A 16,269-nucleotide genomic window follows, 5' to 3' on the forward strand; every position below is an offset into this window, starting at 1 on the left:
TTATAGGAAGAAAGCCAAGTTCAAATTGAAGAACCAAATGGGCCCATTTATTTACAACAACAGAGAGGCTGGACCAAAGGCCGACAAGTTACTTCAACTAATGAAATTCAGAAATAGTTTCATCTGGCACTATGACCCTCGTGGGGTCCGAAACAAGCTCAGACTCAAGGTCAAGTTGGGAGCATACATCCACCACCCTAGGCCTGACATTGAACATTATGCTAACTAGGATGAGTGGGTGGAGAACACTTTGATTGACATGGACAACGCTATTGCAGATGTAGAGAACAAACTTATTGATTTGGAAAGACAATTTGATCACAACTCTCTCCTGCAGGTTCCAGAACAAGAAGGGCCAATGAACATTCCTCCTGTCATACAGACCCCAGCCAATGAAGAGAAGAATCCTAAGAGGAGCAGGGATGAGGCATCTAGCTCTGCCATGGAGATTGCTGATGAGCTGTTTGAGCCAAGCAAAAGGGCCAAGTTGAATCCTGTGTTTGAATAGGAGGAGAACATTGCATCAGAGGAAATAACTGACACTGAGGCAATGGGGCAGAGAAGTAAAGAAGCAGCTGCATCAGAGGAAACACAACAACCATCAACCTCCAACACACAAATGATAGAGAGACAAAAGAGTATGGAGGTTTCTTCCTATGTCAGGCCAACTGACAAGGAAAAGGACATCAAAGGCAGATTTAAAGAGATATAGATGAGGAATGAGAGATTGAAGGCAGAGACATATGCCCAATATCTCAAGCTCACACCACCAAACCAGACTAGACTGATGTCAGCGTTTGACATCAAAGAAGGAAAAATGCAGGTCTCATTTTTGCAACCTACTATACAACAACCAAAGACCTCAGTAGACTACAAAAAGACAAATTTTGAGGTGTTGGCCAGGGATGTTCATCCCATTGATCAGATAGAGTTTCACAAGCAAGCTGGAGAAATGATCTACTCCACCCTCACAGCAAAGGCCATGGCTGCTTGCAAGCTGCAAGATTCATTGGACAATGTAACAACTCAATACAAATTGGAGAAGGCCTCTTCCTAGGCTAAAGACACTAGGATAAAGTCCTTGGAGGACTTGGTTATTGAATTGGGCCATGACCCAAGTGATGTTAAGGCCGCAAAGAAACTAATCAAAAAGAAGAATGAGGAAATAACAGCCCTCAAGAAACAACTCAAGTTGCCTCATTTGTAGCACCCACAGACAAAGGAAGTTCTAGAAAACCAGACCAATCGCGAGGAAATAATGGACTTAATGCTGCAATTGAATGACCAGTTAAAGGAAATGTTGAAGGAGTTGGATAACTTGATCCAACTCAAACAGGCTAGTATTGATAATTCTCCTGCAATTGTCATTCCAACAGTGACCACAGTTGACCTTCTACTTTAGCAACAGCATTAGCTCGCACTGCTCCAATGGCCACTGCACTGACTACATCAGCAACAGGATCAACAACAACAACCTCCACAAGTGATGAAGCAAACAGGCTGGTCAAAGCAATGGAAGAAATGTCCATTCAAACCAATGAGATGAACAAACTTAAGGAGAAAGTCACCAGCTTGGAGACAAATTATAGACTTGCTCAGACCATGCATAAAGAAGAACAACAAAAGGCTACAAGGATGAATGAAAGAATAAAAAGCTTGGAGAAAGAACTGACACTCAATAAACCTATAGGTAAAGCTAACGAGTAACTGTGGGCCAATATCATTGACTTTGTCAATGATATTTGTCCGTCCATCCAGGTCATTTTGTACAGATTGATTTAATAAAGCAAACTACAAAATCCATTGAAAGGGTTAAAATAGAACTTGGAGATATGCCAGAGGAAGCAACAAGAATCATCCACTTCCTCAACTCTAAGAATAAGTATGAGTTGCAAGAACTGGAGATACCTGACAGGACATGTACAATTTTGGAAGTTAGAAAAGTCCTCACTAAGAGGAACTTGATGTTGAATTTAGAAGATAAGTGTTAAAACATTCAACTAGCCGTTGACAGGTTCATGGCTAAGTTTGACTTTTTGAAGGAAAAGGGATTACCTAATCCCTTAGTTATAAATGATAAGCTAATGACACATAGAGATTACAACAAGAAGATCAGGGAAGTGGCCAGAGAACAGGTAATCACTTCATCCATGAAGGGCATGCCAATAGGCAAAGCGCTGTACCAAACTTTTGAAAACTTGTTTTACCTCCAGCATGAGGTTTATTAATAAGTCTACTTTTGCCAAATACACAGAGGCAGATGAGATATACAGAAAAATACTCAATATCCAATTACCAGACAAGGAAAGATGGGAAAACCTCAATAGTAAATACACAGTAAAAGTATGAATGTACAGTAAAAAGTAAAACAACACAGTAAAAGTATATTGACAGGTCAGCAAGGTTAAAGTGTATCAAGTCAAAGAGTATCAAGTGAAAGGTTAAAGTAAAACGGAACATCCAACGTGAAGACCAAACAGCCAAGCAGCATAAAGGGCAAAAGATCAAAGATGCAAAGCCAACAAAACCTAAATAATGGGGACAACAAACAACAGTTCAATAGCTGTCTCTATCTTCTTGCATGAAGATATTTCTTTTCCTAGATCAGTTCTCAATACAGTTTGAGATATTTTGTAATTCCTATTGTATAAATACTTCATAATTCAAAGTATTATGGTGGATTATTTTACATTTGTAGAGTTATTTTGATCTTAAACCTAAGGGTGATTGTACCATTTTCAAGTCAATAGATTGGAGCAAGTAATAAAAGAATTTCGCTACAGGATTCATGAGATGAGCCATTTGCAGTGAAGTATCTTCTTTGTGTGATTTTGTTACCTTCTTATGTGTTTCATAATCTTAAATGTGCTCTAAATTTGAATGAATTAACTAGAGATATCACTCAGAAATTGTTTAAGTACACTCTGTTTTGTACAGTTAGTCATTTACATGTTTTCGTCTGATACTCGGATTTGAGAACCCTTAATTGCTCTCCCATCTCGGTTGACTTCTTTCATTCCTTCTAGAGTCTGGCTTAGGGAACCCTTAATTTCTCCCTAGATTCGATTTGAAACCCTTCCACCATTTAGCCTTTGAGATCTGCAGTAAGTCATCTATCTTGCCTTGTAGACACTGTTTTTAGAACTGAATCCAGTCTTGTTTGTCTGACATTCGACTCCATAGCCCAATGGTAAGAGCTAAACCTCTGTTCATCTAAGTAAAGTGATCCAACCACCCAAAATTTCAAACCAAAACCCAAGTGCAAACAATAACTAGCCTAAAATCATCTTAACTAAAACAAAGTTAAATTATAAAGAGAGAGCCCTCTCTGAGCATTAGGAAGGCTAAGTCTTGATCTCCAAAAGTGGTTTGTGGTTACCTTTGACTTTTCTTTCTTCATTAACTTCAAAAGAAGTATCAAAGTGATAACATATGGAACTATTAGCTACCTTTTAATCCTAGACTCCTTACAGAAGGCTATGATTTCCTTGAATGTATATTCTCCTCCATTAACAGACCTCAGTATCTTGATTCTCCTTTCTGTAAGGTTCTTTACTTCAACTTTGAATTCTTGAAATTTGGTAAATACTTCATCCTTGGATTTGATTAAGTAAACCCAAGTTTTTTTTAAATGATCATCTATGAATGTGACATAATATAGATGACCTCCAAGTGATTTAGGAGTCATAGGGCCACAAACATCGAAATGAATAAGATCCAAGATTTCTTTTGACCGTGAAGCACTGCGTCATAATGGTCTCTTGGTGTTCTTACCCAATGGACATCACTTACATACTCCTTCATGATCTCTTTCAATTCGGGGATTCCATCTACTATAGACCTTAGAGTTGGAAGAATTTTTAAATGAAGATGGCCAAATATTCTATGCCAGAGTTCACATGGGGCTGATTTAAATGTGAACCAAAGCTTGTGCAAGAGGAGATGTCAACCTGTAAAGTCTTCCTTCACGAATACCAATTACTCTAGCATTGTTTATGCTTGAGTTCTTACTCCATACTACAACTTTTCCATCAATGAAAGCTACTCTATCACCCATATCTTCTAGACTTGAAATGGAAAGTAAGTTCCCATGCAAACCTGAAACAAACAGGATGTTGTTAAGATGAATGTTGCTTCCATTTTCTTGCTTTATAGAGGTTGTTCCGATTCCTCTCATAGGATAACTCTTATTATCTCCAAGTTCCACTGAGTAAGAAGATTTTCCCTTTGATAATGTCTTCAGTTGTTTGTGATGACTAGTCATGTGTCTAGATGCACCACTATTAATTACCCAAATGCTCTCGTCTTGGAATGTGCCGGTGAGTGTTGAGAAGAGACCTTCATCCTTTATCTTGATTACTTCCTTTTTTTTTGAAGTAAATAGAAGATTCCATGCTTCCTTGATGCCTTTCTTGAAATAACTTGCTACCTTTGAACATTCTTGAGGAACTTCTTTAATGTAGTGGAGATCTTCATAATTTCCTTCACCAACCTTAGCTCTGATACCATGTTGAGAAATCTATAGGGAAATGATTAGAGTGATTTCTCTTTACTTGATAACTTGCTTGTGATGTCTTTTTACTTAATAGCTTTGTTACTTATTATTATGTGTGTGTATCATCAAACAACTACCAAAACAAGAAGAACAGGAAAACCACAAATATCTTCTCTTCCTTATAGATTCTTCAATTGACGAATTCCAAGACCTTAAGGTTGAATCCGATAACCTTCAAGACCAAGACCAACCTCTCTGGATGATGTGCTAACCTTGATCCAGTCAAACCCAGTCAAATCTCTTCCAGTAGCACTTCTTCGACCTCTAGCTGCAGAATTTCAGCCTCCACTGTAGATCTGAAATTTTCGGCCCCGAGTAGTCGCTGCTGCCACACGTGTGAGCCTCGATTCGCTTTTTGAGCCTTCCTTTGACCTTCACTTGCCTTTCTCTGACTTTTGGACCTTGAGGATGACCCTTGGTGACCTTCGCTTGACCTTCTTGCCTTCTTTTCTTCAAGATTGAACTTGTAGATAGAAACCCTAGGTTTGATGCAGAAACCCTAGTCCTCCTTAGCACGTGTGAGAGAGAAATAGCCCAAACAAAAGTCTTCTTCATTCTCTTCCTTCTTCGCTGCCTTCTTCTTCGCTAGAATGAGTGATGAATGAATGTCTCTCAAGGAGGACGCGTTTCTTCCTATATATAGGCTCTTTAAGGTGGACATGGCTCTTCCTTTTAGGCTGGCTTGCCAACTGCTCGTCCGACTTGGTCTTGTAGGGTATTTAGATTCTTTTAAAGACAAATAATTTTCTTTACAAGTTACAATGTGCCCAATGGGGTCTTCAACTTATGGCAATGACTCTTTTGACTTCTTGACCTAGGACAAACTCTAAAAGCACTCAATGGGTGCTTGACCTATAAAATAAAAGACCTTGAGCATGAAACCCATGCTCCAAAAATAATAATAATAACTTTCTTTCATTTTACAATTTACAAGAATCAAAAGTACATTTCATATTTATGAAGACCGAACCTAGTTACACATTTTTCAACAGCTTCCCCACACAAAAGTTCTTGAAACTCACAAGGGGTGCTTTTGGGCGCCCCCCCTCAAAAGGGGTGTTTATGGGCGTCTCCCCTCAAAAGGGGTGTTTATGGGCGTCCCCCCTCAAAAGGGGTGCTTCTGGGGGTTCCCCTTTTGGGGAGACACATTCCCCACACTAGGTAAACGTTCCGACCTATGTCTCCCCAAAAGGGGGATGTGGGGAAGGGTTTCCCTAGATGTCCCCCCGTCCCAGGTGCACAGGAAGCATGGGGTGTGTGCACCCCACCATGGGGGACGCATCCCCGTGGAACACTGGACTAAAATTCCAAGGTTATTTGTACATCATTTTAATGTTGGGATTTATTTTTACACGCTTGCTTTATTTTCTATTGTTGTGTGTTATTCCATTTAACAATTAATCCTTACATTGTGTATGGCTTGAAATATGTTACCGCATATATGTCTTCAGTGGCGAATTGATTGTTATGGTTTTCCTCAGCACTGGTTATGCTGTTCTTGTTATTCCACTACATGGCTTTTTGAGTCTAATTAAGGGGAGTTCTTATGATTCCAATATGCATTTTGTTAACTCTCATAAGGGGATATTGAGTTGAATAGTTACAGTAGTTTAGACACTAGAGGTTGGGTTGGAATTGTAGATCTACGATGTTGATGTTAGGATGCATATATTTTTTCGGTCAGGGTAGGCATGCTTTTTGATACATGGGAAGCTATGAACCCCATCTCTGCTTTATCTTGGTCCCACTTCAAAATGGGGAGCTGTCAAACTGAACCAAAACACAATTATTCTAGGGCTTTATGTCTGCTGGGGTTTGAACTAGGGTAGTTTGCATGGTGACACCCGTCTCAATCACTAGGTCTGGACATTGTTAGGTATGCATCTGTTATTATATTATGACAAGGTAGATTTTAATATTTCAGTTTACAACGTACTTCTCTTTGATCTTTAAATGCATTGCTTTTAGATATAAGATGAAGATGCCTGATGCACTCTTAATTGCTTTCTCTTATATGTTTATAGATCCTGCCCCTTTGACCTATTTTGGCCATTTTGGTGGACAACAATGATATTTCTTTCTTTTTTGTTCACTGTTGTTGGATTTTGGTGACTTGATAAACTTCTATGTTAGTTTTCATTGTTTAGTTTATGCTTAGGCATACAATCTAAAAGAAAAATGTTAATCCTACCTTTTCTTTTCTTCTGTCTCAGATGTTGTAGGGATATATAAATTATTTTAAAATTAAGAATGCCATAATGTGGTATTTTTATATGCTGGTGTATTTATTTATTTCCCCTGTGATATTATCTTATAGGTTAAGCGACGACTACCAGATTTCTGTCCAGCAAGAGTTTTGGACTATGGTTCAGGGCCAGGTTCAGTTTTTTGGTAATGACTATAGCCTGTTTAGACAAATATTTTTTTTTAATCCAATGGTTCTTTCTATCATTGGATCATATAAAGATAGAATCAAAAGGATTAAGCTATTTATGAGGCTGTCCTATTGTTGTATCCTTCTTTACTTCACTTCATCCTAGATTTAGCTTTGGCATTTTCTAGGAGTTGTGTTTGCACTCCTGCATTGTACTTGAACTGGATGTATCCTTTAGTCCCATTGACGTACTTTTGTGGTCATTCGTTGGACATTAATAAAATTATCTTATCTTGACACCCATCATGGGAAAAACCTTAATACTCTGTTGTCACTGTTTGAGATACTGCCTTTATGCGAGATCATGCTTGGTATTGATAAATTTTGTTGGTGGATGAATCATCATCTTTTTCCCCTTGACAATGATGCTTCTATAGATTGAAAATATTATCTATAGAACATGAAAATCTCTCCCCGACTTTAGCAGAGATGGAAATAATCATACCTTAGATTAAGTTACAGGACAACCTAAATGTTAATATTTCTGAACTTCCAATCTGTTGGATCGATAATGATGAACAAACTAACACAACACATTGTACATGGACTACAAGAAGAGCAAAAAGGAGGGGTTAAGTCCTGTTATACACCCACTGTGCTCAAGGAAGTGAATGATGCAACACCAGGAGCAGAGTGCACCTTCAGTACTTCTAAGTTCTAGGTGATGGTAGCTGTAGCAAGACTTGGATAGTGCTCAGGTTGGTTTGTATCTGAAATAGTTACAATGACCTCTGCAACCTGTGTCACCAAACAACAAGAGAAAACTCAGCAAAACAAGAGAACAGATCTCCTTTCTCACTTGTTTTGGTTGGTGGAGGTTGGTTTTAGTAAAGCACTCCATTTGTCAGTGTCAGTTTTTCTTACGGCTAAATTGTTCTTTGCTTTTGATAATTGCATTTGTACTTTTCATCATCACATATACATTCACCCCATAACATCATCATAATATTAGCAATTATATAGAAAGAACAATATCATCAACAATGATGCGGAATAATAAAAGGAGCATCAGAAGAAAAGCATACACAAAAGTGGACACCAGAATTTGGTCAGAGACCAGGGCAAAACCCCACAAGGGGGAAAACCCGCAATCCATTCTTCCTCTTCTATTAGATTTCATCAATTGTTCAGCTGAGATACAAAGTACATCTAAATCATATCAGGCCACCTAGGGCCAATCCAAAGTGGTTCACAATTATGTTTGTGAACAATACGAGACACATCAAAAGGGCTGCCATCATAAGCACGATCATCATCCGGAGCACTGTCATGCATGCTCACATCACTGCAATACTAATCTCTATCATATCTAGGGCATCCAAGTTAGGTCATGTCAATATTGTCATCACTAACATACTGCCATATCACTATAACTGAATAATAGTTTATGGTGCTGGATCGCTATGTCACTGCCAGGTCATACTGTTAAGATCATTGTCCTGTAACAAAATCATGTCAGCCACCTGGGTCTCTGCATATATATTTGAATCTGGATTGTAGTCCTTGATAGGGTTTCTCTTCAGTGACAAGATCTCAATATGTATAGTGTGAATCATACATGTTGAGGCCATTGAGCGAATGTAACTGGACAAACCATAGAGTAACGCTGCCACACACACACACACACACACACATATATTCAAGACAGACTTTTGATTGAATACAAACTGTGTAATGATGCTAACTGCATGTGTATCGATGCCATACCATATGGACTTGTAACAATGCTAACCATAGAAACTGTCATCGTAGAACTACCACAATATACTACTGTAACATTATCACAATAAACACTGTAAAATACTACTGTAATATTATCACAATAAACCACTCTAAATTTTCGTTCTTCGGAATACCATTGCGGATAGTTCTTCGAAGGGCGAGTTCCATGATGCAGAGAGCAAGGTCATGTCACTGTGTAAATGGTCACTGAAGACTGTGAGTGCCAAAGCGTACTGTGTAATGCATTGTTACATAATATCAAACCATAGAGTGATCCAAAATAAATAGCGAGTCATCACAATAAAAAAAAAACCACTGTAGATGACAAGAGACAATGTTCTATAAGAATTTTGTGTGTTCTGTGCCAGCAAACTCTCATCACTCTTAGATAAAATGATCCGAGCCTTGGACATATAGTCATGATGAATCTGGAGTCTGTACCACTGAGCATAATAGAAAGCGAGCCATAGCACATTGAACAAAGGCAGGGATATACAAGCCAGAACAGTTATTTCAGAATGTGCCTCAGAGGTGCATATATGAGTCAATGAAGGAGTGCTAAAGACCTGCAAAAATAAGAGAGCCACTCGATGAAAATTATCGAACCACCCAAATATTATTGAGTCTCTGAGGTTTTTACCATACCGCACCATTGAGAGATTAACCATAGGATATTTATAATAGAATTATCATGTGAGAGCAAGCCGACCACAACATTTGCCATAATTCATTTTTTGAGAATATTGGAGGGAGAATTTCAAATTGAATTCAAATTTAAATATGTAAATCTTCTTTAATAGTTGTTTTCCGAAAATAATATTTTTCCATTGAGGCCATAGGCTTACAATTTGGGGCTTATAGGATCTATGGGAAATTCGTCCCATAGCTGCCCAATTTCCAACAGTCACTAATCTTGGAACAACTGATCATGGATGAGAACCTGTAAATCCAGCAGAAGGTGTTTTTGCAATGTCATTGGAGGTGGTTGTTGTCTTATACTAGATGCTCGGTGGCAAACTGAGATTGGTTGTGTGGAAATTTCTAAATCTGACACATCAGAAATCCCTATTGCATTATCTGGTTTATTATCTCCTACTTGTTCTTTCCATTAACAAGTTATTTATAGATATAAATACTGAAATAAATACAAATGCAGCCTTCACACATATACAAATCAACAACTGAAATCACTGAGACAATCACACAAAGGACATCATTATTTTTGGACAATCATTCCCGGAAAAACCCAATGCAAGAAAACCGGTGTAGCAGATATGAAGGTTTTATTATTATGCAGTTTCTGAATACAACTAGGATGCCAGAAATGGCTCACCCTTCAGAGAATTTCCTTGGCAGAAATACCTCTCCTCAGAGACAGATTTTCCAGCTGATCAGCAACCGGATGATTGATCCCACAACAACTTCGACTGTTCCTTAGCTGGATAGCGAAAGCTACTCCAAGCGTTTCTCTGAAACTGCATCACCCTCTAGGGATTGCATCGCCCTTTTTTGCTCTGCATTTGCCTCTCAGTTCCCAGTCTGCCCCACAGAAATCTCTTGGCGCTGCCTCTTCAGCCCAGCGTCAACTCTGCTAGCCTCTGCGCAACCTCTACTGCCTCTGTGTCAGCCTCTTGGCCTTCTGCGTCTTCTGCGCTAGCCCACTTAGCTTCTGCGTAAGTCCTGGCTGTCTTTGTGTCAGCCTTCCAAGGCTCTGTGTTGTCTCTCCGACACTTTCTCTGCCTCTCTGATATGTATTCTCGACCTTTTATCGAAATTCCCCTCGTGCAACGGAACACTAACTCGATTTATCAACAAACCCTGCCTCAAAAAATTGAATTCTTGATCAACTTGGTGTATCTCCAACTGACCCTCAACCCTCCTCTTATACTTTTACTGTTGACGATTCAACGACCGAGATTAAGTCCCTAATCAACGACTCAGATTAGATTTGGCTTGATCCTCATCATTTAGAACTTTGTCACCCATTTTATATTAATACACATTAATATTTTAATTTTCCTAAGTTTAGACTTAGGAACCCCATTAAAAATATTAATTATTTTAATATCTCTCCATCCGGGTGGAATTTCGCCAAACGATTTCTAGGTCTTGGAAATCTTGCCTTAGCCTCTCCACCAATTTTCATGGCTAGAGCACATCCGATGCTACCACAAATAAACACTCCCTCTTAGCGAGGAATGTGCTTTAGTAATGCTCCACCACTGAAACATCACACTGATCCTTCGCACTGGTACCTGTGCTGATGCTTGGCCTGCTGCCTCACATCCTCTGCACTGTTGTTCCTTGTACTGCTACCCATGACACTCACACTGACACTGCCACCGCCACTACCACTGCCACTATTACATCTGTACTTCGGCTCCCTCTCAATATGCTGCCCATGCTGCCCCTAGCATTACCACTGCTAATTGCTGCACTGCAACTTAGTTACCGAGAAGTAGGTAACTGACTTCACCAAACACTGACATCCCAGTTAGCCTGAAAGCCTCGTGATGCTGAAACTGCCTTTGCTGCTAACTCGTGCTTCCTCTGCTGCCACTGCGCTGCTGCAAACACCTCTATGCCTTTCACACTGCTGCAACCTCTGCTGTGCTGCTACAAACTTCTGCACTCTAGCCTTGCCTTGCTGCTCCATCACACTATGCTCCACTCGACATTTGTCATCATGCTACTGTCATTAAGGGCTCCCGTAGTTGGATGTGATCCAAGAGTTTGGGCACCTCAAGGATCTTGCATCTAGTATGTAGTCCTCCTGAATACAACTCGATGTCACCCCACCTCTTCTCTAGAGATGCACGAGCACTCATGGCACAATCGTCATCGATCTCAACCTCTTTCTCCACCTTAGCTGGAGCTGCCTTTGAATCGAAAACCTCTCCCTTGTTTTTCTTCTTGGGACACTGGGATGCATAATGTCCTAGCTCCCCACAATGGATGCACTTAACCTTGGAGATGTCCTTCTTCTTCCTTTTCCTTTGCTGTCCTACAGATGCTAGAGCCGCATCCTCCTCCTCCTCTTTCTTGATTCGACCTCCCTTGGCACTACTCCTTGCCTTGGTCATCCTCCTAATCTCTTCCTGGCGAAGAGTTGCCCACATCTCCTCCCAACCGGGAAGAGTAGCCTTGCCCAAAATACTTTGGAAAAATGTCTCCCATTCCTCAGAGATTGCATTCAGGGCAGTCCTGACCATAAATTCTGGATCCGGTGTATACCCCATAGAAGTAAGCTAGTCACGAATCTCCTGCAACCTGAGAAGGAATGGATCTATCTAGTCTCCCTTCTGAATTTGATATGACCGCAACTGATTCTCTAATAGCATCTTCCGCTGCATGAAAGAGCCCTGGTATAAGGTGGTTAGGGTGTCCCACATCTCCTTTGCGGTATTCTTCTCAGCAATATGTGGTATGACATGATCTTTGACCCTGTCTAGGATCATGCACTTCACCCTTGCCATTGTTAGGATATTCCGACACATAGGAAATAGTTAAGTTCAACTTGGTCTAGTATAGAGTTAGGTAAAGTGTGTTTCTTTACCGTTGTACATTTTGTAACTTACAATCCGACGGTCACGATATGTAGTGATCCGACGGTTCACTCTCACCTCGGTATTACCGACACTTGATCCGTGGCTTGACACCCGATTGGTCCATGAGTTCTATTTAAAGCGCATGGAGGGTCATTGTTCGGGTAATCCATGCATGAGAGAAGCTTATGTAAATTTTCATTCTTTGATTAATAAATTTCCTGTAGTACCCACGTTGGGACAGGCCGTGGACTGTTTCCCTCTTTGAGGGTTTTAACCACGTCAAAAATACTGGTGTATTGATCTGTGATCTGGTTGTGAGCGGTGTCCTCTTGGTATTCTTTCTGAGGAACTTACCCTGTAAATTCCTACATGGTATCAGAGCTTGGACCCAGGTTCAATTCCCCCAAGTTGCGTTTGAGGGGGGTGTTGGAAGAATCACCGCACCTCTATAGAATCGGTAATTTCCACCCTGGGGATCCTAGTTACTGGCTTGTAATGTTTACCAATACCTGCGGGTTTTGGTGTGACGGCTAACCAAGAAAGTGGGCAACTCTCTTATCATCCTTGTTCTTTATGTTGATGATCTGATCCTTACTGGTAGTGATCCCAACCTTATCAACCATGTGAAGTCCAGCCTTAAAAAGAAATTTGAAATGACAGACTTAGGACACTTACACTATTTTCTCGGTCTTCAAGTCTTGCAATCCAAGGAGGGTATTTCCCTTTCCCAGTCCAAGTATGCTTGTGATATTCTTCGTCATTCTCACATGGAAGACTGTAAGCCAGCCCCTTCTCCCTTTCAGTCTGGAGTCAAACTTTCAGTCTCTTGTACTTCTCCTGAAGTTGATGCTACATTATACCGTCAACTTGTAGGAAAACTCTTGTATTTAACCCATACTCGTCCTGATCTTTCCTTTGCTGTTGGCCTTGTTGCTTTTTTTATGCAAAACCCCCGTGAAAGTCATTGGAAAGCAGCCAAAAGAATACTTCGTTATGTTCGAGGTACAGTACAGTTTGGGATTCATTACAGTGCCAAAGCAGCTCCTCTATTAGTTGGTTTCACTGATTCTGATTGGGTTGGTGACCCTGATGATCGGAAGTCTACTGCCGGTTATGTCTTCACTCTTGGTTCAGGACCTATTACATGGGCTTGCAAGAAACAGGCTGCCATTTCTCTTTCGTCAGCAGAAGCAGAGTACCGTGGTGCCGTGGAAGCTAGTAAGGAAGCCTTGTGGCTTCGTCAGATCCTATCAGAGTTTGGCTTTGAGCAGCAGCATCCAACCACACTTTGGTGTGATAATCAAAGTGCCATTCAGCTATGCAAAGATCCAGTCCAGCATCAGCGCAGTAAACACATTGAACTACACATGCACTTCATCAGAAAGCTCATTCATGACCATGTTCTTGAAGTGCAATATTGTTCAACAGATGATCAGGTTGCAGACATCTTCACAAAGGTTCTCACAGAGGCGAAGTTCACTAAACTTCGATATATGCTTGGAGTTCAGGAAGTTGTCACTAAGGGGAGGCTCTAGTGCCTCCTTCCTTCTCCTATTGTGTCATATTTGTAAATCCTTCAATCCTATCCCAAGTTGTTCTTAAGGGGGGATGTTAGGATATTCCGACACATAGGAAATAGTTAAGTTCAACTTGGTCTAGTATAGAGTTAGGTAAAGTGTGTTTCTTTACCGTTGTACATTTTGTAACTTACAATCCGACGGTCACGATACGTAGTGATCCGACGGTTCACTCTCACCTCGGTATTACCGACACTTGATCCGTGGCTTGACACCCGATTGGTCCATGAGTTCTATTTAAAGCGCATGGAGGGTCATTGTTCGGGTAATCCGTGCATGAGAGAAGCTTATGTAAATTTTCATTCTTTGATTAATAAATTGCCTGTAGTACCCACGTTGGGATAGGCCGTGGACTGTTTCCCTCTTTGAGGGTTTTAACCACGTCAAAAATACTGGTGTATTGATCTGTGATCTGGTTGTGAGCGGTGTCCTCTTGGTATTCTTTCTGAGGAACTTACCCTGTAAATTCCTATAGCCATTGCATCCTCATACTTTTCGTTCTCAGTTGGGCCAGTCAGTATCGCCACGGTTTGCAAGGCAAAGTCCTTGATGCGATGTCGATCCAGGATTGCCAGGATCCTGGCCTTCTAGATGACAAAGTTGGAAGCCCCATCCAACCTGTCCTGATCCCTTACTCTGTTCACTGCCATTTCAGCTCCTCTTCTGGACTCCCTCTTAGTCTCGACTCCTCTTCTGGAAATCTCCCTCTAAGTCCGGATTTCCCTTATAGAAATCCCTTGGCCAACTGTCGAACCACTCCTCTCCAATCGTCCTTGCAGCTGCAACTTGGATCTGAATTCCTTGTCTAGAAATCCGTCGAGTTAGTGACTCCCTCTACCTTGGTCCTGCCTCAGACATTGTTCTGCTTTGACAGAAACAATGTCCCACCAACTCCACAAATCACAGTTTGCCCATAGCTCCCCAATCCCCGACAACTGAAGAAACTGAGCCTTTCAGGCTTTGCGCAATCCCGAAAGAGGCTGAATTTGCTCCAGCTGGCCACAACATTGATCCTTCCTGGCTGAGAAAGATGATCGGGCACTGTGTAGGTCTGATCTGCCCCTCTTTGCCTCTGTGCTGACCCTCCTCATGGCTCGAAATGCTGACACAGGCTCTGTGTCACTTCCTCTCTTGCTGCTTTAGCTCTGGAACAACGCTGTCTCTCGGGACAACTACTACTGCTACAAATTTCAGATTTCTGCTGGTGCCTTTAGTCCTCATGTGATCTACAATGCTCTGATAGCATGTGGAAATTTCCAAATCTGACACATCAGAAATCCCTACTGCATTATCTGGTTTATTATCTCCTACTTGTTCTTTCTATTAACAAGTTATTTATAAATATAAATATCGAAATAAACACAAATGCAACCTTCACACATATATAGATCAACAACTGAAATAACTGAGACAATCACACAAGGGACACCGTTATTTTTGGACAATCGTCCCTGGAAAAACCCAATGCGGGAAAACCGGTGCAGTAGATATGAGGGTTTTATTATTATGCAATTTCTGAATACAACTAGGGTGCCAGAAATGGCTCACCCTTCAGAGAATTTCCTTGGCAAAAGTACCTCTCCTCGGAGACAGATATTCCGGCTGATCAACAACTGGATGATTGATCCCACAGCAACTTCGATAGTTCCTTAGCTGGACAACGAAAGCTGCTCCAAGTGTTTCTCTGGAACCACGTCACCCTTTTTTGCTCTACGTTTGTCTCTCAACTCCCAGTTTGCTCCATGAAAATCCCTTAGCGCTGCCTCTTCAGCATAGTGTCAGCTCTGCTAGCCTTTGTGCAGCCTCTACTGCCTCTGCGTTAGCCTCTTGGCCTTCTGTGTTAGCCTCTTGGCCCTCTGCGTCTTCTGCGTTGGCCCACTCAGCCTCTGCGTCAGCCTTCCAAGGCTCTGCACTGTCTCTCTGACACTTTTTCTGCCTCTCTGATATGTATTCTTGGCCTTTTGTTGAAGTTCTCCTCGCTGCAACATATCACTAACTTGATTTCTTGGCAAACCCTGCCCCAAAAAATTGGATTCTTGATCAACTTGGTGTATCTCCAACAGACCCTCAAGCCTCCTCTTATACTTTTCCTGTTGACGATTCAATGATCGAGATTAAGTCCCTAATCAACAAATAAGATTAGATTTGGCTTCATCCTCATCATTTAGAACTTTTTCACCCATTTTATATTAATACACACTAATATTTTAATTTTCCTAGGTTTAGACTTAGAAACTCCATTAAAAATATTAATTATTTTAATCTCTCCATTCAAGTGGAATTTCCCCATACGATTTCTGAGTCTTGGAGATCTTATGTGCCTTAGCCTCTCCACCAATTTTCATGGCTAGAGCACATCCGATGCTACCACAAATCAACAGGTTGTTCATGATTACCCGTTGCATGAAGGTCTGTCACCTGTATCATATACTG

General features: G+C 40.9%; 1 protein-coding gene across 2 annotated transcripts in view; it reads left to right on the forward strand.

The window, feature by feature from the left end:
- LOC149260326 (rsm22-cox11 tandem fusion protein 2, mitochondrial-like) overlaps nucleotides 1-16,269 on the forward strand; it is a 500,616-nt gene that overhangs the window by 113,050 nt on the left and 371,297 nt on the right. For both annotated transcript variants that reach the window (XM_089420308.1, XM_089420298.1), the window contains exon 4: nucleotides 6,873-6,946. In XM_089420308.1, coding sequence (XP_089276434.1) covers nucleotides 6,873-6,946 — 74 coding nt within the window. The remainder of the gene's footprint in view (nucleotides 1-6,872; nucleotides 6,947-16,269) is intronic.

The sequence above is a fragment of the Pinus tabuliformis genome, chromosome 6 (genome assembly GCF_031772625.1).
Source record: "Pinus tabuliformis cultivar Carrire ecotype Pingquan chromosome 6, CPIR1, whole genome shotgun sequence".
Classification (NCBI taxonomy): domain Eukaryota; kingdom Viridiplantae; phylum Streptophyta; class Pinopsida; order Pinales; family Pinaceae; genus Pinus; species Pinus tabuliformis.